Source organism: Sphaerodactylus townsendi, linkage group LG07 (assembly GCF_021028975.2).
Source record: "Sphaerodactylus townsendi isolate TG3544 linkage group LG07, MPM_Stown_v2.3, whole genome shotgun sequence".
Classification (NCBI taxonomy): Eukaryota; Metazoa; Chordata; class Lepidosauria; order Squamata; family Sphaerodactylidae; genus Sphaerodactylus; species Sphaerodactylus townsendi.
The window spans coordinates 8,386,029-8,412,919 of record NC_059431.1 but is presented as its reverse complement, the minus strand read 5'-3'; the positions used below and the strand labels follow the sequence as shown (position 1 = coordinate 8,412,919).

Below are 26,891 nucleotides of genomic sequence, written 5' to 3'. Positions count from 1 at the left end.
CCAAAACCAGGCACCTGGGAAGGTAGGTGAGGCTGACATAGGTGGGGCTGAGAAAGTTTTGAGAGAACTGTGACCAGGAGGTTTCAGGTGGAGGAGTGGGGAAATAAATCCAATTCACCAGATAAGAACATAAGAACAAGAGTTTGGAATATGCTACCACAGGAGGTGGTGATGGCCACTAACCTGGATAGCTTTAAAAAGGGCTTGGACAGATTGATGGAGGAGAAGTCGATCTATGGCTACCAATCTTGATCCTCCTTGATCTCAGATTGCAAATGCCTTAACAGACCAGGTGCTCGGGAGCAGCAGCAGCAGAAGGCCATTGCTTTCACCTCCTGCATGTGAGCTCCCAAAGGCACCTGGTGGGCCACTGCGAGTAGCAGAGTGCTGGACTAGATGGACTCTGGTCTGATCCAGCAGGCTAGTTCTTATGTTCTTATAAGAGTCCACAGCTCGTCTGGCAGAGTTGCAAATTGAATCCCGTTGGCCAGATCCGAGTCCACTGCTCTGGAGATGAAGGCCATAGAGTCCACTCTGGGGTAAAATGCCTAGAGTCCACTCTCGAAAGCAGCCATTTTCTTGAGGAGAACTGAGTCTGGAGATGAGCTGTCATACGGAAGATGCTCAGGGCCCACCTGGAGACTCCTCAGGGAGTCCACTTCATGAGGTGGGACCAGGTGGGACCTGAGGATCTTCTTGAATTTCGCAGCAGAAGCAGGGTGAGGCGATGACGTAGGCACAGGCGGGAAAAACACAAAAGAGTCCCTTGGGTGCTTGGGGTCAGGAAACGAAACTTAACGACGGCACCCTTATCTGCCTGCTGGTGGGATTAGGCAGATGGAGGCTCTTCTTCCGGGGTCTCTTTTGTCAGGCGTTCATCCATGGTTTTAGCACATGAAAAGTGACGTGCCCAGGTGGAGCAGACTCCTGCCTTGAGCAAGGGAGGTTCTACACAGATACAAACACAAAACACAACTACAATTTTTACTTTCTATCTTATACAACTTATTCCTATCTAACTTATAAAGAAATAAAACATAATTTCACCTTTATTAGAATGTCAGATCAGAAATGGAATAATTCATTTCTGACTCCGCTATCACTGGTTACTATAGTCTGCAGGTGAGTTGAGATTTTAAGAGACCTCCAAACCCTTCCTGGAGGTTGGCAGCCCTAAAAGCGGGCTGTCTTCTCAGTGCATTTTGAAAAGGAGTTCCCAAAATGGTGCCCATGGGCATTTTGGTGGCGTCCAACATCTCTTCTGGTGCTCACCAAGTATTTTTAGAAGTTGGGTGGGGTCTGATGGGGCTCTTTCCAGCAGGCCTTTGGTTGGCTACTAAAGATCTCAAAGCAACATTTTACAAATTATATTTATGGGCCTTATCACCGCCCTTTCTTAGGAGGCTCACGGCAGTCTCCAACATTTGATAAAACAGCATAAGAACCATAATAAATACTTTACAACAACCCAGTAAATTCGTATACATTCACAACATTTACAAAAGAATCTGTGTTTTGTTCCTGTTAATGGGATTTTTCCAGGGTTCATATCATAGGGCCTTTCCCACTTACCTTAAGCCCCGCGCTACTTGAGAAAAGTAGCGCGGGGTCCCCTGGCACTCCCCACGAGAGGGGCGGCGACAGCGCAGCTGCCCCAACGCTACCGCTGGCCCGCCCCCTCAGCATGAGGCATCCCTGGCGCTCTTGCAAAGGGCGCCTTTTGATGACCCCGCGCAGAGCGCGGGGTCGTGGGGACACCCGGGCGCACACCAGGGATGCCGCATGCTGGGAATTGCATGCAGTGACGCCGGCCGAGGGAAAAGTGGGGAAAGGCCCAAAGATATCCCTGAAATAGAATTTGAAGTTTTTTTCTGTCCAGGCGGAATACTGGTGAATGCTGAGACAAACCCCAAAACAGCTGTATATGGCTGGTGATTTTTTTGGTGGATGGATCTGCACATTTTGCTGAGGTCCAGAACACGTATATCTCTTCGCCCCAGGATGAGACCTTTTGTAATCTTTTTCAGGTGTTGTACTGGGGTCTACATCACCGCAAAGAAGCCTTTAATTGCACAACTATTTCCCTGGCTGAACAGCCAATTTCTGTCGAGTCAGTGGGCTGTTATCGAAGATCCTCCAGCTTACCATTAAAAAAAAAACGGAGTGTTCTTATAATCCACAGTCAATGCAAAGCCTGATTTCAAACCAAGCTTTTGCGGCTTATCAGAAAAATGCATTCCAGGCAGCAATTATATTTTAATGGGCCTTTTAAGGCTCGGTCTTCTAAGGAGAAAATTACAATTTCCACATCCTGTTTTCCTGCACGTCGCATTGTTTCGAAAGAAATCGAACAGTTTGTTTCCCTTTCTCCGTTATACGATTCTTCACTATACGATTTGTACAAAAATATCGTTATAGAAATCGCATTCATCCCCCCCCCCTCATTTTTACTGGCTAATCCTGGCAACCAACATAATAACACCAATAAGAGTCACGTTTAATTACTTCATTTATACCCCACTGGTGAAGAAATGATATTTCCCCCTTGAGGTTGGAAGAGAAAATTTGAGTATGTTTTTGTTCAAGATGGGGGGGGGGTGTGAGTTATTTTTAATTGCTCGCCTGCCTCACTTCAGCCACCATTTTTAGAAATGCAAATTGGGATAGCAAGAGTCCATAGAACGGGCCAACCCCACCCCCTTCTCCAAGAAAGTGTTACAGATTTGGAGGTCTCTAAAGGATAGAAGGGAGAGGATTCCTAGAGGTAGAAGAAAAGCTTCCTTCACCGAGACTTAGGTGACCAGATGGTCACCTTTGTGAACCGGGACGGGGGGTAGGCGGCCGCATGTGCACACCCATGCGCGTGCAGCCGCAGGAGCACACTGCTTTCTGGGGCGCTGCAGGGCAGGAAACGGCAGCGCCCCATGAGAGGTTGCTTCCCAAGCGTGCCGCTCATGCGTAAAGGATGGCTGCCAACACTGCCTGGCACCCCTGAAGGCAGTGCGGCAGCCTCCCAAAAATCGGGACAATTGAAACAACCTGCAGGATGCGGGACGAATTGTTTGAAGGCGGGACTGTCCTGCCAAAAGCGGGATGTCTGGTCAGCCTAACCTAGACTGACCAAGTCAAGCGGATGGGTCTGGAAATTGGTAAAATTCTTGGGAGCAAAGAGGAGGCTCCAGAGGCATATCTAGGGAAAATGGAGCCTGGGGCAAAATCTGAGTACCCCCACCCTCGGCTCCATTTTCCCTAGACATGGGGGGAGAGAGAAAGAGAGAGAGATCAAGCGAAGTTCACATTATCATTTGGGAGAATACCTGGAAGTGATTATGGTAAATCTAAGAATTACGGTAATTTATGGTAAATCTAGGTAATTTATGGTAAATCTAGGTAATTTATGGTAAATCTAGGAATTGACAAATTCTCAAACTCTATGGTAAAACCATACAGTTTGCAGTAATTGCTGGAGTTCTCTTGATTATTTCCAGGTGTTTCCTGGAAAGGACTTGTGTTGTTGACCCCCCCCCCCCAAAACACACATATCTTCCCATCCTTCCAATGGTTGCCAGATTGTCCTAGATCCAACCCATAATCTCGCTCAACAGAGTTTCTTTGGAGTAACTCCCGTGCAGTTGCTACCATGATATTTTTTTACTATTCAGGACTTTTTCTCCTTTCTGCTCTTTACTAAAACATAATGACTCAGCTATTAATTCTTTCCCTTTTACCATTAATGATGCATTTGTGTGATTTAAGGGGAAAATCCATTTCAGATGATCTTGCATGCAGATGAGAAAAGAACTCGTGGTTTATGGCACGCAATAAACCAAATGAAGCTGGATTTTTTTTTAAAAAAAAAAAGAGAGATTTTTACAGTGAATCTTGCTTCAGTGACGGCACCTCAGAGGAAATGATCAAGGTGTTTCTCTCCTACAGGAGAAAAAAAACCCATTAGCATTAATATGAAAGATAAAATTTGCAAAGGAGGGCGTCAGTGCGTACAGCTGTTTTACTGCCAGTCGAAAGAATGGCATCTTTACCTGTTTAAAGGTGAATAAAACCGCAATGGTTTAAACAGAGTTCAATACAGTTCAATACAGTATTTGGCTTTCAACTTTCTTCTCAGGTGGGGGGGGGGGAATTCCAAAAGGCTGGAATTTAAACCCTCCTGGCTTGGAACCAGAGATGTGTTCAAAAATTTCCTTTATGCTCTTTCATCAGAAAAACAGTCTCTTCACTCGTGCAAGTGTAACCTCTAACTGTGGGTTCTGTGGGGCAGAACTTGGAAGGAGTTGCAAAGAACTAAATTTTAAAACAAAATGGTTTACTTCCTTAAGCAAGAACACTTTTAACATTAACATTTAACTTTTCACAATTTACAGTCCTTCTAGGTTGCATTTCAAGTCCTTATCTTGACAATCCACTGATAAATGCCAAGTCCAATTCTTCCTGCTGGGGGTTGGCTTATGAAGACCTCAGAGGCTTGGTGAACGGGATCCAAGATGATGAAGGTCCCCCAAATGAACTCCCATCAGTTACATACATAGCAAAAACAAACAACTACCTTCCCAGTAGTTCCCAACAACATTGCAGTTACCTTAACAAGGTGTTAAGGGCTTATAGAAATCAAGGTCCGAGTCTGGTAGCCTTGTCTCCTCCAAATGAGCTCTGCAGCCTCTTGCTGCGTTGAGTCTCCACCCCTTACTGGGTCAACCCATTCTGAGCATGGGGGTTACACAAACTGAACTGGCGATTCTTTCTTAATGGCATTTTGTTTGTCTTCAAAAACGTCCTCCTAAAAGAGGGATGTTTTTGTCAATGCTGCTTGTGCAGCAAGTAATAATGTTATATTGTACACATATTACATATATAACTACTGTGTACAATTAGACTACATCTATGGTCATTGTTTGCATAGAATATGTATACAATGACCATAGATGCAGCTTAACAGGACATAGGGGTTACCCTTCAATAGGTGGAGCAAATGGAATCTACTCAGTGGTAAGATCCAAAAATTTTAGTAACAGGTTCCCTCGCCAGCCCCCCCTCAGCAAAGGGGGCAGAGGCGTACCTGGGTAAACCTGAGCCCTGGGCAAAACCTGAGTTGGATGCCCCCCCCATGGGCAGCCACCCCATCCCAGCCCCAAAAATGTTTTTTTGCATCAGGTCATTTCTAAATCATCATCACATTATAGAAAATGCCCCGACTCACAAATCTGAACACAGCAATGGTGAAACACACAGGTTCTTTGATAGAGACTGGTGAGATAAAAGGTACGAAAGGCCGAGAATCCATGAATTGCAGTACCTGAAAGGGATTAACCCAGTTCAGGGAGTTACATTATCAGTCGCAATTGCTCTATGGAACCTTCACGTTCAAAGGCAGTTGGCCTCTCGGGGAGGCGAGGGCGCGGAGATGGAAAAGCAGACCCAATTAGTAACCCCCTGTTGACACACACAAAGAATTAGTAACCCACTCTCGGGAACTGGTGAGAACCTGCTGGATCCCACCTCTGAATCTACTCCCTGGGAGCTGTGATGGTTCTGTGTGTCATTCTTCAATAGGCTCTTTCTGTACAAGTCACCCAAAATAGCTGCAGAAGATTTTTGATCTCCCCCTGCCTTTACCATGATGTTCATGCTAAACCCCTCCAAATGTTTCATGGCCACTGTGAGGGCCTTTGCTCTTACTTTGGGTTATTTGTAGAAACAATGCTTTACAGCAGCGGTTCTCAACCTGGGGGTCACGACCCCTTTGGTCACCTAAGACACTCTGCATCAGTGTTCTCCATCTGTAAAATGGACAAAAGTTAGGATTGGGGGTCACCACAACATGAGGAACTGTATTAAAGGGTCACGGCATTAGGAAGGTTGAGAACCACTGCTTTACAGCGTCTTAGGCCCCTTCTGCATGAGCCTGAGGAGAGGAGAGGCGCTGGTGTAGATGACACTGATGCAGCCCTGAGGCCCTTCGCACACTTGTATGTGGGCAACCCCAGAGCTGTCGCGGTTCACATCGCTGCCTCTGTGGAGAAGGGCGCTACTTAAAAAACGTACCTCCTCTTCCCTTCATTGCCCCATCAGAATGAGGGGACATGCCCAGAGGTGGCATCCAGCAGGTTCTCACCAGTTCCCGAGAGTGGGTTACTAATTATTTGTGTGTGCCGAGAGGGGGTTACTAATTGGGTCCGCTTTTCCATTAGAAATTTCATTAGGTCCAAAAATCATAAAGTCCTGTTGTTTCCTATGTGGCTGGTTAGCGAAGGTAGAAAACGGGATAATTCTCCCTGTTGGGCTGTTTTAAAAACATGTTTTAGAAATATGGTAAAGTTCCTTGTTTAAGGAAAGTATCCTTCTTTTGATTTCTAGAAACAAAATCAAGTATTTGAAAGTATTAAGTATTTGACAGGCAGTCAATGAGAGGAGAAGTCGTTGTTTCTGTTGGCAGTAGACGATAGGACTTGCTATGATGAGTTTAAATTATGGACAGAAAGATACCAGCTGGAAATTAGGAACTTTTTTTTACAGTAAGAGTTTTTTACAGTAACAGAGAAATTATTAATGCCCCGCCCCTGGAATGCCCAGCCACGCCCCCGTCGTGCCCCGCCCAGCCCCATTGGCGCTACGCCACAGTTTGAATCCCACCACCATGGGAACCTGTTACTAAAATTTTTGGATCCCACCACTGGATATGCCCCTGCGGCCCTGGCGATGTCCGGGGGTCAGAGGGCAGGAGGTGTGTCCTCTCATCCCCACAGAGCTACACAGGGAAGAGGAGGTAAGTTTTTTTTAAGTGGCATGCCGAAAAACAGCACCTTTCACCCGGTGCCGTTAGCTCAGCACTGGATGAACACTGGTGTTTTCTAAAAAAAAAACACCCACAATTTTCTTTTAAAAACACACCATTGTGGGGAAAATGGGTCAGTGCGGCTTCACACCAGCAGCGGCAATTGTGCAAAGTCCTCCCCCACAACAGTGTCTTTAGCAGCCACACACTGCGGTATACAGCCCGAGCAGAGTGGGGCTTAGAGAGTCTATAGTAATTGTGGGTTTACTCAGGAACAAATCTACCCATGCGTAAGAGAAACCGCAGGAAGAAAATAGCTGCTTCCTGTAATCAGCTGGTTTACTCATGAGTAAATATACCTACAGGTAAGGGGAAATGCAAGGGGGAGAGAGGAGTGAGAGCAGCCAAAAATGACAGAAAACAAGGAGGTAAGGGCAAAAGATCCGCTTAAGGGTGGGGAAAAAACGGTGCTAAGGGGAAAGATGGGGCCTTTTCCCACTTACCTTCTGGTGCACGCTACTCAGGTCATGTATCGCTGGGTCCCGCAGCACTCCCCACTACAGGGGCGGTGACAATGCAGCCGCCCTGACGCTGCTGCTGTCACGCCCCCTCAGAGCGCATCATTCCTGGCGCTGGAGAAAACGGCGCCTTTTGGGGAAGCCCGGACGAGCGCCAGAAATGACGCGCGCAGTGAGTAGCGCGCAGCGACGGTGGCAGAAGGAAAAGTGAGGAAAGGCCCATGATGTGGACCCCGACGCATGGAAAATGGCAGCAGGAAAAATAGAACATTTTACAAATGATTGCTCGGCAAGAGACGTCAAAAGACTCTGACCAAGGGTGGGCAGAGTCCAAGAATCAGTCCCAGTTTTATTCCACATTAAGCTGCCATTTTCTCTGCTTTTGTTGGGGACATACTGAAGTTTGTGGGACTCGTTTCTGAGTAAATGTGCGTAGAACTGGGCGGTCCAAGAGAAAGACTTTTCAAAGTTGGAATGAAGTCAACGAATCTTCAACTTGGAAAGGATCCCAAGGGGGATGCAGAACAGGTGCCCACCCGTCCTCTCCTTGAAGCTTCTGATACCCGAATCGTCACTCCTAAAACTGAGGAACAGATGGTGTGGGCTGGCACATGTCCTGGTTACCCCCTGCTGCCTGCTCGTTTCATTCTTTTCTCTCTCTTTCTGTTCCCTGCCTTTGCTAACTTTGTTAATGGAAAAGGGAAGAAGAAGAGCGTGGAAAACCATGGCTGCAGCGTGCTATTTCTGCTGTGTTGCATGTTTTTTCGCAGATGGTGTCCAGTTGTAAACATGCCAATGCAGATTTTACTTTTGCTACCTCCTAGTTTGTTGAATAAAGGGAATCTTCATTCTCAGCTGGGCAGGATATCCCAGCACCGCCATAGGGACACTTAGGCAGAAAAAATAAAATGCCCAGATATAGGTTGGGTGACACCTTGCTTGACAACGCTACATGTGAAAAGGATCTGGAAGTCTTAGTAGACCGCGAACTGAACATGTATGATGCGACGGCCAAGAAAGTCAAGGTGATTCTGGGCTGTATCAATAGGACTGTAGTGTCAAGATAAAGGGATGTAATTGTACCTTAATAGGGTGCTGTGTGGTTTCTGGGCTGTATGGCCATGTTCTAGCAGCATTCTCCCCTGACGTTTCGCCTGCATCTGTGGCTGGCATCTTCAGAGGATCTTCAGAGGATCACCTGCATCTGTGGCTGGCATCTTCAGAGGATCTTCAGATCCTCTGAAGATGCCAGCCACAGATGCAGGCGAAACGTCAGGGGAGAATGCTGCTAGAACACGGCCATACAGCCCGGAAACCACACAGCACCCCAGTGATTCCCGCCGTGAAAGCCTTCAACAATACATTGTACCTTGATACTCTGCATTGGTTGACCTCACCTGGAATATTTTGTACAGTTCTGGGCACCACAATTCAAGAAGGATTTTGACAAGCTGGAACAGGTCCAGAGGATGGCAACCAAAATGGTCAAAGGTCTGGAATCCTATGCCCTATGAGGAGAGACTTAGGGAACTGGGTATATTTAGTTTGGTGAAGAGAAGGTTAAGAGGGGACATGATAGCCACGTTTAGATATTTGAAGGGATGTCATGTTGGCGAGGGGGCAAGCTTGTCTTCTGCTGCTCCAGAGAGGAGGACAATGAGGAATGGATTCAAGGGACGGGAAAAGAGATTCCACCTACACATCAGGAAAAACCTCCTGACTGTCAGGGCTGTTTGACAGTGGAATGCACTACCTTGGAGCATGGTGGAGTCTCCTTCTTTGGAGGTTTTTAAACAGAGGCAGGTTGGCCATCTGTCAGGAGTGCTTTGATTGTATGTTCCTGCACTGCAGGGGATTGGACTTGATGGCCCTTGAAGTCTCTTTCAACTCTGTGAGTCTATGACAATCACACATTCTGAAGATAAGTGGTAATTCCAGGAGATCTCCAGGCCCCATCTAGAGCCCAGCAAACTTACAGTGAAAGCATAGATGTGCCACAATTTTGAAACCCTTGCATCCAGGGTCTGGTTGCCAGCCCCCTTCTGAGGGCAGGGGATTCCCAAAGCCAGCCTCCCTGCGTCAATCTTCTGACCAGTCGGGGTCTTACTTCCAGAAAAACAAGGCTTAGACCCAGTGGTGGGATCCAAAAATTTTAGTAACAGGTTCCCATGGTGGTGGGATTCAAACTGTAGCGTAGCGCCAATGGGGATGGGTGGGGCATGATGGGGGCGTGGCCGGGCATTCCGGGGGCGGGCCATTCCTGGGCGGGGCTGTGGCAAGGACGCAGCCGCTGCGCCGGTCCTTGGGCGGGAAACGAATGCACGCAGGCGCAGGCTGCCATGCACGCCGGTGCACCTCCTGCTAGACTGCTTCAAGTTCTGTGCACCACTGCTGAGAGGAGGGTCATAACTAAGGCAAAAATCATGTGGCAAAATCACCCATTAGTAACCCCCTCTCGGCACACACAGATAATTAGTAACCTACTCTCGGGAACCTGTGAGAACCTGCTGGATCCCACCTCTGCTTAGACCTCTGTCACCAACAATGTCACAATGTCACTTCTGGTGGTCACTGGAAGTGACATCATCATGTAGGGGCACTCTGGTATTTGGTCAAAATCTCTACGTTTCAAAAAATTACTTCTACCATTGAGTTCTTGCCCGAATACTAGAGGGTACCCATGTCTCTGGTGATGCAGGACTAGTCCTAGTTTTCCTGATGGTAATTCTCATGTCACCCCCACACCAGCTGCCAGGGGGTACATGGCTAGTCTTAAAAGGGCAATGCCCACTTCTGTTGAACCTAATTGTCAATATGTATGTGTTGGATATTCTGCACGTTCATATTAACAACCTTTCTAAAATACCAGATCTAGATATTGTTCCTCTCCCCCGCCCCCCCATTATTACAGAGATGGCAAGTCAAAAGAAAAAAAGGAAAGAATAATAACCTTGCAGATAATGAAACCTGTTGTGCGCCTCTGTGGGTCTGTTCATTGTCTCAGCATTGCATGACCCCTTCGTTCATTTATAAGTGAAGTAACAACGCAATTCATTTTCTCTGGATCCTGAGCACTAATGTCTTCTTTGATAGCTTCCTGCTTTGATGAATGCGGTTTGATGACTAATTAGAAAAGGAACATTGCTTCCTGTCATCAGAAAGAAAGAAAGAAAGAAAGAAAGAAAGAAAGAAAGAAAGAAAGAAAGAAAGAAAATCCAGTTTTGTGAAATGCAAAATGCAGGAAATTCAGAATACTCGTGCTTCTAAAAGATGTCAGAATCTAAGGGTCGAGTTGCACTGCTTCTAAGTAGGGATGATTTTGAATGCTTGGATCCCCAAATCCCCATTTGCAATTAAATACTCTGCCACTGAGTTCCACCCCTCCAAATCCCCAAATAAATATGAGCCTAGCCCTGGTCTACTGGAACTGGTGTTCAGAGGTTTACTGCCTTTGAATGTGAAGGTTCTTTTTAGTCACCATAGCCAATAGGTCACGGTCATGGTTAGACCTATTGTTCATAAATCTGTTGCCATCACTGCATCCTCTGGCAGGAAATGTCTCATTTTAATCACTAGCTGTGTTCAGAAGCGATGTTTTTGTCTGCCCTCAATCTAGTACCCATGAGCTTTATCAGATGCTCTATAGTTCTAATCCATTAGGAGAGTGTAAAAAGTTCTCTTCCTCAACTCTCTGTACGTAATGTTATACGCCTCTGTCACATTCGCCCTTTAATCGTCTCTATCCTATGTGGAAACATTCCGGACTCTCCAAGCCTGCCTCTTAGCAAAAATGTTCCAACCTTTTAATCATCTTGGTTGCCCTCTTTGTACTTTTTCCAGCACTCTAAAGTCCGGAGGCAGCATTCATTGGGGTTTGGGTACTGCATTTATTTTTCTTTATAATGATTTGTCTTAAATTTTTAACAACTAGATACCACAAACTAAAACAATACACTACAAAACTCTACAGTGAACCAGTCACCCTAACATTACAAAGTACTTAAACAGCAAAAAATAACATACAATTAGTTGACTTCCTGCCTAAAGCCCATTGCTATATTTATCTTTAATATTGTGTTATTACCAGTAATATCCAGAACAGCATTTTTAGAAAAGCAAAAAAAGCTATTCAATGACGATTCCATTTCGTATCAAGTACAGACATAATGTAACCTTATCTCTCTAACTTATTTCGCAGATTTGAAGGCAATAGACATAAAAATTCTCCAATCCTTCCTTTCCTTCTAGTTCATGAAATAAATAATTAATAGCGCAATCCAGAGTGTGTGGTCAAATCCCCTCTGGATGTGGTGTGGGCTTCCGCCAGCATAAATGACCTCTCTGGGGGACTTATGTCAGTGGAGGGACAAACAGAGGGGGAGCAAGGGGGATCTGTACCCGGGGCACGTGTGCTCACTGCGTCCTCGCCATGCCATGCTCTGGAATGCCCCCGTCATGCCCCCATCATGCCCTGGCCATGCTCCCTCACCGGCACGTGCCCAGGGCGACGCACCCCCCTTCCCCATTGGTGCCATGCCACTGGGGGAAAATCCACCAGCAAAAAACCACTGTGGTAAGCCATGACACCTGGTTTTGTGCCAGCACTTCAGAGGTGGGATCCAGCAGGTTCTCACAGGTTCCCAAGAGTAGGTTACTAATTATTGGTGTGTGCTGAGAGCGGGTTACTAATTGGTGATTTTGCCACATGATTTTTGTTTTAGTTACGCCCCTCCTCTCAGCAGTAGCACGCAGAACTTGAAGCAGTCTAGCAGGAGGTGCACCGGCTTGCATGGCAGCCTGCGCCTGCATGCATTCGTTTCCCACCCAAGGACCGGCGCAGCGGCTGCGTCCTTGCCACAGCCCCACCCAGGAATGCCCCGCTCCCGGAATGCCCAGCCATACCTCCGTCGTGCCCCGCCCAGCCCCATTGGCGCTACACCACAATTTGAATCCCACCACCATGGGAACCTGTTACTAAAATTTTTGGAACCCACCACTGCAGCACTTGCATGCCACCCCCAGATATTCTGGTGTTCCAGGGCATTCTGGGGTGTTCTAGGGGCAAGGCCGACTGTATTCAGCCTTCAAACCCCTATCAGCCCCTGTATGCCAGTACGGCTGACAGCAGAGCTATGCTGTGATTTTTGTGGCATATCTCTATTCTCCCCTTTGGAGGAGTTGGAGGGGGTTGCACTTTTTGGGCTTTCCGCACCATGGAAAAGTCCCTTGGAGTAGGCAAAGTGGCTCTCTAGTGGTGCCTTCCAGTGTGGTGTAGTGGTTATAAGCAGGTGGATTCTAATCTGGAGAACCGGGCTTGATTCCCCAGTCCTCCATCTGGCTTATCTGGTGAACCAGATGTGTTTCGGCACTCCTACATTCCTGCTGGGTGACCTTGGGCTAGTCACAGTTCTCTCAGTACTCTCTCAGCCCCACCTACCTCAAAGGTGTCTGTTGTGGGCAGAGGAAGGGAAAGCAGCTTGTAAGCCACCTTGAGTCTCCTTACAGGAGACAGTGGGGTATAAATTCAAACTCCTCCTCCTCCTCCTCCTCCTCCTCCTTCTTCTTCTTCTTCTTCTTCAGCTCTGGATTGCGCTGCCCAACATGCAAAAAGCGTTATCAGTCATTATGAGTATACATTATGAGTATACAAATGCAAAACCAATGAAAAGTGGAAAACTGAAGCCAGAAAGAAATTATATGAGAGACATTCATTATTCCCACTTCTAAGCACTGGAAACCGTTGTTCACACTTACGTTGGATAATCCTGTCATATGCTGGCTAAATTTAGTCTAAACTCTCACATTCTGTTCTCCGTATTGAGGACGGAGCTGCATGTTATGAAAGCCAACACATATTTCTCAAAAACAGGGGGTTTGTTTAGTAGTAATGCTGGGAAAAGGGAGAGCCAGTGGGTGGTAGGAAGGGGTGAAATCTTTTTTACTTTCCTGGAGATTGCCCCATGCAAATGCTTCCCCAGACTACGGTTCATGAGCTCTGGTTCATAAAAGGATGTATTGAAATAAATGTTATTAGTCTTTAAGGTCCCTCTAGATTTTGTCTGATTTCCAGAGTCTAGGATGAGAACAGCGGCATGCGACGCTAGCTGGTTTTGAAAGGGAGAATCAGAGAGCGAGCAACCACCCACATGTTGGCTTTCCTGAAAATTGTTGTTGTTGATGTTGTTGTTGTAATTTTTCATGCCACCTTTGCACTCAATTAGGGCCCACAAGGCAGTGAATAGAAATAATACTAAAACATTTGAGCAATTAAAAGGTAGTTAAAATTTGCATTAGAATTTCAAAAGTTACCTCACTGCTGCAAATAGAACTTGCTTTCCCTTGTGTTTTTTGATACCATTCCAACAGGGTTGTATATCCCCGTATTTAAATATTTTAATGGACCCTAAACAGAGAAGAAGAGAAGAAGAAGAAGAGTTTGGATATCTATCCCCCCTTTCTCTCCTGTAGGAGACTCAAAGGGGCTGACAATCTCCTTTCCCTTCCCCCCTCACAACAAATACCCTGAGAGGTAGTTGGGGCTGAGAGAGCTATGAAAAGCTGTGACTAGCCCAAGGTCACCCATCTGGCGTGTGTGGGAGTGCACAGGCTAATCTGAATTCCCCAGATAAGCCTCCACAGCTCAAGCGGCAGAGCGGGGAATCAAACCCGGTTCCTCCAGATTAGAATGCACCTGCTCTTAACCACTACACCTCTACCCCACTTCTGCTCACAGGGCATATTCCATTGCCAGACTGAATGTTCTACCTTCAGCCCTGTTTTCCCCACTCTGCCGCCTGAGCTGTGGAGGCTTCTCTGGGGAATTCAGATTAGCCTGGGCACTCCCACACACGCCAGCTGGGTGACCTTGGACTAGTCACAGCTTCTCGGAGCTCTCTCAGCCCCACCCACCTCACAGGGTGTTTGTTGTGAGGGGGGAAGGGCAAGGAGATTGTCAGCCCCTTTGAGTCTCCTGCAGGAGAGAAAGCGGGGATATAAATCCAAACTCTATAGGTGTGCATGTGGGAATTTCCTGCATTGTGCAGAGGGTTAGACTAGATGACCTCATGGCCCCTTCCAGCTCTATGTTTAATGTCTGCTTCCTTGCACAGAAAGTATCCAGTAAAACATATGCATCTTTCAGTGTTATTTATGCAACAGAAAACCAAAACTAAGCATTATGTGTACGCCGGCTCGTATACTGTCAGCTGAAAGTTATGGTTTCCTTATCTGGAAGAAACCACCCAGACCCCTTCTGCACACACAAAATAATGCATATTCAATCCACTTTCACAATTATTTGCAAGTGGATTTTACTATTCCGCACAGTAAAATCCAGCTTCAAAGTGAATTGAAAGTGTATTGAAGGTGCATTATTCTGCGTGTGCGGAAGGGGCCTGGGAGAAGCTCCACACTTAGCTGAATTGGGTAGTGGCATACATATCACTATTTATTTTTTTTCAAAATGCATACAATGTTTATAGTCTCAGTGAATGTCAAGTATGTATGCTTGACATTCACTGAGACTATAAACTTTGTATGCATTTTGTAAAAAAAAAATTTCCATTGTGTGCATGTCTATGACACAAACAAGTCTACTAAACCAATCATGGTAGAACACAACCAGAACTGTTGACATAATATGAACAAATGCAAAGAGAACTGAAATAGGGCACATTTGTTTAATCCTACTCCAGATCTCAGCTGCCAAGAGGACAATTCTACTTGAAAGTAAGTCCCATTTCATTAAATGGGGCTTACTTTCAGGACAATGTTCTTAGGATTTTAATCCATGATTATCAAGTGGTTTGACCCTGTCATTTCACAATGTGTTGTCCGTCAGTTTCAGAGGATAGTCATGGTGGTCTGTAATACAACAGCTACGTTTGAGTGCAGTAGCATCTTATAGATCAGTGGTGGCGAACCTATGGCACGGGTGTCAGAGGTGGCACTCAGAGCCCTCTCTGTGGGCACTTGCGCACAGAGTGCATCATGGGGGGCGGGAAGCACTGTTAAACCCCACTGATTTTCATGGGAAGAACTAAAGTGCCATCCTTTACCTGAGATTAAGCTCATTTGCTGGCAATGGGGCTTGCTTCTGAGTAAACCCTCCTAGGGTCGTGATTCACCCATTCAAAGAGTTGCACGGTTGCTTCAAAGCAAAGCCACGGACTACCACCAAGCTTACTCCCGAGTAATGCGCACCTCGGAGCCAACTGTTTTTTCTCAACTAAAACCTCAGTATTCAGGTTAAATTGCTGTGTTGGCACTTTGTGAAAAATAAGTGGGTTTTGGGTTGCAATTTGGGCACTCGGTCTCGAAAAGGTTAGCCATCATTAAAGTTAGTAAGGTTGTGGAGCTGGCAGAAGCTTCTTCTCCTGATAGCCTTTGCATCTGTGGCTGGCATCTTCAGAGGATCTGAAGATCTTCAGAGGATGCCAGCCACAGATGCAGGCGAAATGTCAGGAGAGAATGCTGCTAGAACACGGCCATACAGCCCGGAAACCACACAGCACCCCAGTGATTCCGGCCGTGAAAGCCTTCGACAATACATCACTGTTATAGATCAACACGTGTCCAGAGGAAGGTGAGCACTGACCTGCTATCTCTCCCTACCCCTCCTCGCCCCCATTGATTCAAAACAAACCTCAACTAACTACGAATGTGCCTTGCAACTTTCTCTCAACTGCCTGGCACATTTGTTCGGTCAACCCCTGTCAGAAATGTCAAAGCCCTAGGGGGCTGGTAACAGTGCCTCAGCAAACCAAGCAAACAAATTCATTGTCCAAATTCAAGGTCCATCGTTTATTGATTGTTGTTTGTTACTGATGTTGCCGATGTCATGACTATTGTATATGTACTGTATTGTTATCCTGTTGTGCACCACCCTGAGCCCTTCGGGGGAGGGTGGTATAGAAATTAAACATAGCATAACATAGTCCTCTAGTCCCTGCGGGGCCCCTAGGCTTCGGCCTAGTCAGCCTGATGGATAATGCAGACCAGATCGAGGGCACTTAACACATGCTCTCTTTATGGTGCTATTGGACTCATCTACCACTGAAGTGATCAGAACGAGAAACAGAAAACAAGTAGACTAAGACACTTCAGAACTTCCCAAAATCTGCATTATTTATGCCAATAAAGAAACCAAACAACAATATTTCATAGGGAAAGTAGGTGACAAATTGTCCTGGGAGGCCCAGTTAATAGTAAGAATAGACAAGACGTCTGCTTTTTTCCCTGCTCATTAAAACTGTAAACAAACTCACTTTTCAAGAGAACCAGAAATTATCTCGGAAGCTCTCTCTCAGCAACTCCCACTTTGCAGGCCATTTATTTTGCTTCCTAATTTATACCGCTTCCCCCGTGTTGCTCGGCAGGCAGAATTCACGGCCATGAGAGACCAATATATGAGAGGAGGAGAGGGCTTCATTATCTGCTATTCCATCACGGACCGCCAGTCCTTTCAAGAGGCGGCGGAATTCAAGGAGCTCATTTATCGCGTCCGACGCACCTACGACATCCCCTTGGTGTTGGTGGGCAACAAAATTGATCTCAAAGAGTTTCGGCAGGTAAGCAAGTTGTTACCTCTTAATTGAAGCTTTCACTTGCCTCTTGGACTTCGCCGTGGTCTCCTAATGTAGCTCTAGCTAAATATATGTTGAATGTGTACTTTCTGGAACCGTCACTACTGCCAGTGAGCGATGAGCGATGTCGGAAGGATGGACTGGCTGGGTGGGGTCGGTGTACTGCCACAGCCAGAGGTGAGATCCAGCAGGTTCTCACCAGTTCCCGAGAGTGGGTTACTAATTCTTTGTGTGTGCCGAGAGGAGGTTACTGATTGGGTCCGCTTTTCCGTCTCCACGCCCTCGCCTCCCCGAGAGGCATCCTGCCTTTGAACGTGAAGGTTCCATATAGCAATTGCGACTAATAATGTCACTCCCTGAACTAGGTTAATCCCTTCCAGGTACTGCAATTCATGGATTCTCGGCCTTTCGTACCTTTTATCTCACCAGTCTCTATCAAAGAACCTGTGTGTTTCACCATTGCTGTGTTCAGATTTGTGAGTTGGAGCATTTTCTATAATGGGATGATGATTTAGAAATGACCTGGTGCAAAAAAATTTTGGGGGGTCGTGGTGGGGTGGCTGCCAATGGGGGGGCATCCAACTCAGGTTTTGCCCAGGGCTCAGGTTTGCCTAGGTACGCCTCTGCCCCCTTTGCTGAGAGGGGGCTGGCGAGGGAACCTGTTACTAAAATTTTTGGATCCCACCACTGGCCACAGCATCACTACCATGGAGGAGACTCAGAGGTCAGGGGGTAGGGACAGCTGCAGCAGGACCCAAGGCAAAGAACTAGCTCCACTGCAGTCTCAATTGGTAAGCAGTAAACAGAGTTCAGACACAGATGGGGTGAGGCAGTGGGAGAGTCCAGGGTTGTTTCCGCATGGTCAAAGTATCCTGCATTAAGCAGGAAAAATATCTCCGTGCAACCAAGAATTTTGAGCGGTTCCCTTTCCGAAAGTGGGTTTGCTCCATGATATTTCCCTCATCCCATTGGAGGTTCTTTTTTTTGTTAAAAAAAAAACCCGGGGTGACCTTGCTAGAGCCTGCTACCGTGCAAACACCAATCGGGAGCAGGGCCAGTTTATTTTTCCCACCCAGCCGCCTGATCTCCCCGCCTGACGTTCATTCAAGCTGCCGCTCAAAAAACAACAGCCAATCAGAACGTGAGACACTGGGCATGCTCAGAGATATGCTTCCAAAGTAAATACAGAAGTCCTGGACTCGTGCAAAACACACTGGAGTATTTCCTCCCAGTGGTACACAGGTATAATTTTGCCTTGTGGAAGCGACCCAGGAAGCAGAGTCAAACAAGCCAGATAGTCACAGGTTGAGAAACATACCCAGTGAAGGGGAATAGCCAAAGTCAAGGTTGTAACAGTCTGAGGTCAATGAAGGGTCTCGGAACAGAGTAGTGGAGCGCAGGCAGATCCAGGAAACAGCATGTTGCTTCAGTCCACGACTTCAGTCTTTTTCCACGGCATTGATGTGTATACATATATAGTTTATAGTGTTTTAAGCCATACATACATTTAGACTCCACAAGGGATTATAAGTTAGATGCACAAAGGGTGAAGCACCTCACATAAAATTATCTTAGCTAATGAAACTGATGGAGCCTGGTACTGAACTTACTGAAAGTCTAGTAAACACACAGGAATGTAGAAGGTAGGCCTCACAAGAGATAAGGAGTTAGCAGAAGCTCACAAAAACAGATAAAGATGATGTAGAAACTTAAGTTGGCATAGAAACCAGTAGTTATAGAAACCTTTATGTAAGGTGTTTTTAGACTCAAGTTACACTAAACGTAGGAGTGGGCAAGGTGTGGTAAAAGGTGGGATGAGATGACCAGGTCTGTACGTCTACTTGGCCCTTTCCCCACTTACCCCACGCTACTCTCCTAATGTAGCGCAGGGTCCAGCTGCACTCCCCACTTCAGGGGCGGCGAGAACGCAGCTGCCCCAAGGCTGCCTCTCTCACGCCCCCTCAGCGCGTGTAATTCCTGGTTCCTTTTCAAAGGGCACCTTTTGATGGTCGTGGGGAAGCCGGGGCGCGCACCAGGAATTGCGAGCGCTGTGAATTGCCCGCAACAACCCTCTGACGAGGGTAAGTGGGGAAAGGGCCCTTGACTCAAACCAATGAGCAAGAGGCAGGGAGGTATGTTTTTACAACTATAAATTACGTTACGCAGGCGGCAGCACTCCAAACCTGCTCTTTGTTTGATTTTTACGGAGAGTTCGGTTCCTGGCTGCGCAGCTGAGAAAGCACTAATAAATAAAACTCTGAACACTGAAGAAGCATTTGGATGGTTATTGGTAACCGGCTTTTGCTAAGGAGACAGGGCTCTGCTCTGTGCCTATCAGCTTCAGTCTTTTTATAGCCTGGGCAGATTTAGACTCTCCGGTTCCTTTGCCCTCTGAAAAATGTAGGGTTACTAACACCAGGTTGGGAAATTCCTGGAGATTTGGGGGTAGAGCCTGAGGAGGGTGGGTTGGGGGGGGCTCACTGGGGCATAATACTTTTTTTTACATAAGCCTTTATTGGCATAGTCAGAAAAAAAGTTACATGAATCGGGAACAATTGCATGGATACATGATAGATAAAAGGCCCCACGGGGAGCACAACAAATACGTTCTACTGGGAACTCTCGACTATCTCCGCAATGAAATTGGCGATCTCTTCACAAAGACCGGGGTCCGAGTTGTTTAACATTAGAGATAACCTAGTCAGATCAGGCAGCCCAGATTGGAAGAAGAAATGTAGGTTGGTATATTTAGATCTGATGTTATCAAATCTGGTGCAGTGCAAGAGTCGGTGAGTCAGGGTTTCAACCACATTAAGTTTGCAACTGCAGGGCATAATACCATAGAGTCTGCCCTTCAAAACAGCCACCTTCTCCAGGGAAACTGATATTGGCCGTCGGCAGATCAGTTGTAATTACAGGAGATCTCCAGGTCCCACCTGGAGGTTGGCAGCCTGACCTCTCATCTCTCTTGCCTTCTTTCTCGTTTAGCAGTAAGCACTTTAAATGCATGTCACACGTGGTCCTTCTAGGTAAGGTCAGAAGAAAGCCAGTAAGGAGGACTTAATTGAAAAGATCCCTGTTATTGTCAGTATATATGTGAAGAGTCGTGGTTAAAATGAGAATCATTCAACCATGAGCACCCGTTCTTGGATTTTTATAAAATAACCCAGGATAAAGTTCCACCTCATGGGGTTGAGATACTGGCCTCCACGTGGGGCCTGCAGGTGCCTGGAATTACACTTTGTTTCCAGACTACCATTATCAGTTTTTCTGGAGAAAATAGTTTGCTTGGAGGACAGTGGCGTAGCTACCACGGGAAGGCAGCAGCACTGCGCCCTAGGCGCACACCATTGGGGTCATGGGGGGGCAGAAAATTCCCCCCACACCCCTCCTCCTTTTCCTCTCATCCCGCTCCACCAGGCCCGGCAGAAACTGCTGCTGGATGGCCTTGCCCAGCCAGGTTCCTTTTTCAGCTGGTTGCAGGGGTTGCTGGGGGTGGGAGCCCACGGGGGGCAGGGCCCAGGTGCCATTTTGCCCCAGGTGCCATTCCCCCCCACACACACCACTGTTGGAGAATGGGCTCTATATCATTCTACCCCACTGAGGTCCCTGTCCTCTTCAGGCTCCACCCTCAAACTTACAGGTGTTTCCCAACTCTACAACACCACACAGACAAGAAGTTCTAGTTGCTTTACTCCTGTGGTGGCGAACCTTTGGCACTCCAGATGTTGTGGACTACAATTCCCATCAGCCCTTGCCAGCATGGCCAATTGGCTATGCTGGCAGGGGCTGATGGGAATTGTAGTCCATAACATCTGGAGTGCCAAAGGTTCACCACCACTGCGCCCCTCCTAAAGGCAGGCTTTAAAGCATTGCAAAAGGCCACCGTATGTGGATTGCGGGTAACATCTGCTTTGGTAGGTCAAAAGTTGTGCAGGACAGCATGGAGGGATGGACTTATACGAACGATAACTTTTTCAGCACATCGTAGACCTCCAGAGTTGGCAGCTAAACTAGTTGTTTAAGGAGACTTGTGGGGGGGGGGAACTCTAATTAAATTCCAGAGAAGACAAGCCGCTACTCTCTTTAGACTACCCGCGCTGGAACGTGGCCAGGGCACATCAGCTAACACATCTGCTCTTGTTGATCCCAGGCTCTTCATCCTGCAGTAGCGAATGAAGCGAGAAAATGGTGGCATATACTATATATTGCAATATTACGTACAGTGCCTGGCGGCGGGGGACGTGTAATGCCAACCCTGGCATTCCTCGGCATTGTTTCCCCGTTGAACAACCGTTCCATAACAGTCAGACAGGCTGTAGGAGTCAGGTCAGACAAAGACGCTGTTTGATATGCAGTCCCCCTACGCGGCGCAATTAATGATGTATGTCGTCTGTCTCGCGAATCTATCGGCGGCAGTACGGGAACAAGACTAATCTGCAATTAAAATGACACATTCGGGGAGACTCCGCTACAACAAGCAAGCTTATTAGTGTGAAATAGCGTTTTTGCCTTTCTGATCTCCTCCGTAAAGGGATCGCTGCTGTTTCTTTAAGTATGTCTGGTTGTTGTTTTTTTAAGTATGTCATCTTGTTATCCCCAGAAATGTGGGCTTTATCCTTTCACCTCCTTAAGACAAATTGGCATTTAATAGGCTCAGAAAGAGAGAAGAGTTCTTCCTCTGGAAGACTTGGGCCGCTGAATGAACAGTGTTTGCATGTGCCCATGTTAAACTGGCCCATGTTAAACTGGCCTCCCCTTTTTCAGCTCTTTCCAGTTTTCAGTTTGTAACCATTTAAGTTTTGTTTGCTTCTGTTGCTTCTTGTTTGTCTGAGTTTTTATTTTGCTCTGGTCTTGATTTGCAGTTGATTATCAATGATTTTGGAAGCAATGCCGTCATTCCAACCCTTGTTGATGTGTATTTAGAAGGCTGCCATTTTAGAAATTGTTAAATTTGTTGTTTCAATGGTATATTTTTGGTTGATCATCACTCTGAGCCCATTTTTTTTGGGGGGGTGTATGAGCCAAATAAATAATAATAATAATTTTCAGTTGTGCAGAAGGGAAGGAGGACTAAGTCTTGTGGGGCTGGGTCCCAAAGACCTGTTTCATTAATGACTAATCCTTCCACCAATGCATGGAGTTTTCTTTCAATGGAAAAGGTGGTCCTGCCAAAAGAAGGCTTCTCACACTGGTGGAGGACTTCATTAGAGGAATGAAGCCTTTGGAGCCAACCCACATCAATCAATATATACAATTCTCAACCCCACCTGTGGTTACCTAAATCCAGAGCTTGGGGAAAAGATAGATGCAGACAAGATGGATCTCCCCACAAACATGAAAAATCCCCAGGTTTGCCCCTAAATCTTAAAAAAAGTAGGGGGGGGTTACCACCTGAATAACAGAAGCAGCTCTGTAGTTTTTTATTTATTTATTTATTTAATTTATAATCAATCTTATATACCGACCCTCCCCCGAAGGGCTCTGGGCGGTGAACAACACAACAACAAACAATCACATTAAAACCCCATTTTGAACAGCGGATTAAACAAGATTACAGAGGCATCCAGCATAAAACTTTGTAAAACTTAATAAACCCACCCATAGAAATTAAGGACCCAGAGTGTAAAAGGGGGAGGAGGAGGGCGCACATCAGCAGTCGGCCCCTCCAAATGCCCAGTGGAACAATTTGGTCTTACAGGCCCTGCGGAACTCTCCAAGATCCCGCAGGGCCCGGATAGCTGGTGGTAATGTGTTCCACCAGCCAGGGGCCAGGGCTGTAAAGGTCCTGGCCCGGGTGGAGGCCAACTGCATCATCGAGGGGCTAGGGACAACCAGCAAGTTGGCCGCAGAGGGACATATGGGGTGAGACAGTCCCGAAGGTACGAAGGTCCCAGGCCGCGTAAGGCCTTAAAAGTAAGTACCCATACCTTATGAATGATTCAGAACTCAACCGGGAGCCAATGCAAGCGATGTAACACAGGTTGAATGTGTTCTCTAAAGGCACCACCTGTGAGCACACGTGCCACTGCATGTTGTACCAGTTTCAACTTCCGGATCAGACGTAAGGGATGGCCCGCATAGAGCGAGTTACAATAGTCTAACCTAGATTAGAAACAAATATTTGCTCAGTGGCAACAAACAATACTGCCAGCCTTCAAGCCTTGGTTTTTTGCCAGTTAAAGAGCAGGGGAAGGGGACAGGGTCCTACGCAGGGCTGTTTGGGCTATGGAGGAAAGCTTCCTTGGGGCCAAGCCTGACAGCAATCTCCAAATGACTTGCTACTATCTGACTTGCATGGTTCACAAAGGCCCAAATGCTTTCGACTGTTCAAGAGTAGTCATGCCACTCTGTTAAAGAAAATCGCTGAGTGAGGTTGTGGAAGTGGAAGCTGGAGATCTTCTAGGGTTTACAGCTGGTCTCCAGACAACAGAAATCACCTGAAGAAAATGGTTGCTCTGGAGAGTGGAATCTATGATGTTAAATCCAGCTGAGGTCCCTCCCCTCTTCAAATCCCACCCTCCTCAATTTCTACCCCAAAATCTCCAATGACTCTATCACTTGAGCTGGGAGCTCTTAACACTGCGTGACCCATTCTCACGTAACTTACATCAGGGAGAATGGTGGAATGGAGATGAAATAAAGAATCAATGGAGCTGACGAGGAGGGGGCAGGTAAATAGTAGGCTGTTTGGTGAATGGAAAGGAGAGAAGAAATCAAGGACAAAGTGAATATCCGGGACTGCCATAAGGAGGACAAGAGGAAATAGTGTAAGAAAGGGAACATGAAGTACCTCAAGCAGCTCCCACCACACAAAGGTGTCCAGCTCAGCACAGTGGGTAGAACCATGTAGAAGAAAGGGGGGAAATCTGATGACAGCTGAACAGATAAAGGTAGATTGGCTGGTGGATGGATGGGAATGTAAGAAGAAAGCAAGAAAATGTGGAAGGCTGTGGTATACACATGTGTGTTTGTGAATGTCTGTGTGTGTGTGTGTGTATGCGCGCGCGCAAACGTGCATGCGCACATAGGAGGGAAGGCAGCATGGCAGAGCTCAGTTTTGTCAGATTCAGGAGCTAAGCAGGGTTAGTACTCGGATGAGAGACTACCAAGAAAGGAGCAGCAGTGGCGTAGGAGGTTAAGAGCTCGTGTATCTAATCTGGAGGAACCGGGTTTGATTCCCAGCTCTGCCGCCTGAGCTGTGGAGGCTTATCTGGGGAATTCAGATTAGCCTGTGCACTCCCACACATGCCAGCTGGGTGACCTTGGGCTAGTCACAGCTTCTCAGAGCTCTCTCAGCCCCACCTACCTCACAGGGTGTTTGTTGTGAGGGGGGAAGGGCAAGGAGATTGTAAGCCCCTTTGAGTCTCCTGCAGGAGAGAAAGGGGGGATATAAATCCAAACTCTTTCTTCTTCTTCTTCTTCTTCTTCTTCTTCTTCTTCTTCTTCTTCTTCTTCTTCTTCTTCTTCTTCTTCTTCTTCTTCTTCTTCTTCTTCTTCTTCTTCTTCTTCTTCTTCTTCTTCTTCTTCCTCTTCCTCTTCCTCTTCCTCTTCTTCTTCTTCTTCTTCTTCTGCATAAAAAGGCAATGACAAACTACCTCCGCTTCTTGCCTTGAAAGCCCCTTGCTATGGTTAACATAAGCAGGATGGGAGAGCACTATGGGCGACTCTGCAGTGGAAGGCAATGACAAACCACCTCTGCTTCTCCATTGTCTTGAAAGCCCCTTGCTGTGGTTGATATAAGATATAAGATAGAAGCAAAGCAGGATGGGAGAACAGCACAGAAAACTCTGCAGAGGGAGGCAATGGCAAACCACTTCTGCCTGCCACTTGCCTTAAAAGGGCCCCATGATGAGGTAGCCAAGAGTAGGTCGTGACTGGATGGCACTTCACACACATGCGCATAAACACACACACACACACACACACACACTCCTCTGAGATAACATCATTCCATGTCACAGTATTGCTCAGCCAAAAGCAGGTATGAGCATTTGAATTTCTTTTAATCCTGAACGAGACAACTGGACCATTTATCCCAGTACTGACAGCTCTAACTACCGTTTCCCCGAATATAAGACATCCCCTAAAAATAAGACATAGTAGAGGTTTTGCTGAAGTGCGAAATGTAAGGCATCCCCCGAGAGTAAGACGTAGCAAAGTTTCCGCACACACAGAATAATGCGTTTTCAAACCACTTTCACAACTGTTTGCAAGTGGATTTTTGCTATTCCGCACAGCTTTCAAAGAGCACTGAAAGCAGTTTGAAAGTGCATTATTCTGCATGTGCGGAAGGAGCCATGGAAATACTGGTGCTGTCTTCAAGTCTTATTGTTACCAGCAGGAAAATAGGAAAAATATTTTCCTGAGCCTGCCACCGAACTACACTGGCTAAGGATCAGAGCAAAGAGACCAGTGTTGTCCAAAAGCCTCCACAAGTCCTGGAAAGAACATGTATATACAAATGTGCTGATATTTCACATGGTTTCCTTCTTGCCTTTGTCCCTTTTAAGGTTTAATGTAAGCCCCTCAGTGTTGGATTTATTATTTGCCAAATGTTTAGGATTATACTTTAGCTAGGTTCTCCAGTTGTTTTAAGGTTTTGTTACTGTTAATTTAGAATACTCTTGCTTAAATGTTTATATGGGCTTGTACTGTATCGGAGGTTCTTTGTTATAAGGTTAAGAGATTCTATAGAGTTACTTTAAGTGATAGACAAGAAGAGAAATGGATTGGAAATATTCCTTTTACTTTGTTGTATTAATAGAATGACCCTCTTAGGATTTTAGTAGTTTTATTTTAGCTAGGTAACAAGGAAGTAGATCAGAAAATGCAAAGTAAGGACAACTCCTTCTTACAATCTGATAAGTTTGTCAACCTCAACAAAAAGACCTTTTTTTGGACTTTACAAGGAGTGCCTTGGCTACCGCTTGGAGGACATCACCCTACTCTCTTATTGGACTATTTGAATTTTCACTTCTAGGGATCCTCAAGACCCATTGGACTATTGAAGTTTCCACTTCCTAGGATCTCAAGATTCATTGGCAGCCTTTTCTTCTGGGACTTAACTCCCTATCAGCAAAACACAAAAGACTGTCTTCCTCCCTCTTTGTTTTAGGATTGTCTGCATTATGTGGCAGGGGACTGGCCCCCTTCCCTCCCTCTCTCTCTGGATTGGGTGAAAAAACTGTATAAAAAGGGCTGTGTTTCATTCTGTACTGGGCAGTTTGGCCTGGAAAGAGCTTGAAATCACAATAAAGAACCTCTGCTCTGAAGGCAGCCTGCCTCTGCATCCACTCACTGCTGCCAAAGCTGAAATCACCATCGCTCATTGCTGACAAAGCTGAAATCACTCTGAAATCACTTTCTAGTTATCCCTGGCAGTGGGTAACATTATGGCATAGCTCCATCTTTTGAAGAACTGAGCTAGATCCCTCAGGACCCTGGTCTCGTTCGACAAAGCATTACCCCAGGCCCTGGCTGAGGATGACCAGATGGTTTTAGGACCAGGGATCTCTAGGAGGAAACACTGAAAGATAAGTGATTCTCTCTGGAAACTGGCCTTTGCAGACTTCTAAATGAGACATTATCTTACGCCTTAAATACTTCAGCATGTTGACATCCTTAATGAGGCCTAAATTAGGAACACAGGTTCCTTGAGTGCCATTACATGCATACTTAAAATGTCCATTATAAAAGGAAGGAAATGTTCTACTATTGATTAGGTTTAGGAAGTTGTGAGATGCTCAGTGTATCACTCCTAGTCGGACAGCAGAAATCTGCCCAGACCATTGCTTGACCTCTTTCCCTTTGTGTCTCTCTGTAGTCCAGTGGTGGCAACCTATGGCACGGGTGCCAAAGGTGGCACTCAGAGCCCTCTCTGTGGGCATGTGCAAACAGAGTGCCCCCCCACATCTAGGCTGGCCTGGGCCACTGGGCTCGATTATTAGCATTAAACCTAAGATCAAGTTTTGGAAAACAGTGTAGGTAACCCTGTTA

General features: G+C 46.4%; 1 protein-coding gene across 1 annotated transcript in view; it reads left to right on the top strand.

Moving 5' to 3' along the window:
- The window catches only part of RIT2 (Ras like without CAAX 2), a 203,713-nt gene that overhangs the window by 86,722 nt on the left and 90,100 nt on the right, over positions 1-26,891 (top strand). The window contains exon 4 of the mRNA XM_048502621.1: positions 16,686-16,877. Coding sequence (XP_048358578.1) covers positions 16,686-16,877 — 192 coding nt within the window. The remainder of the gene's footprint in view (positions 1-16,685; positions 16,878-26,891) is intronic.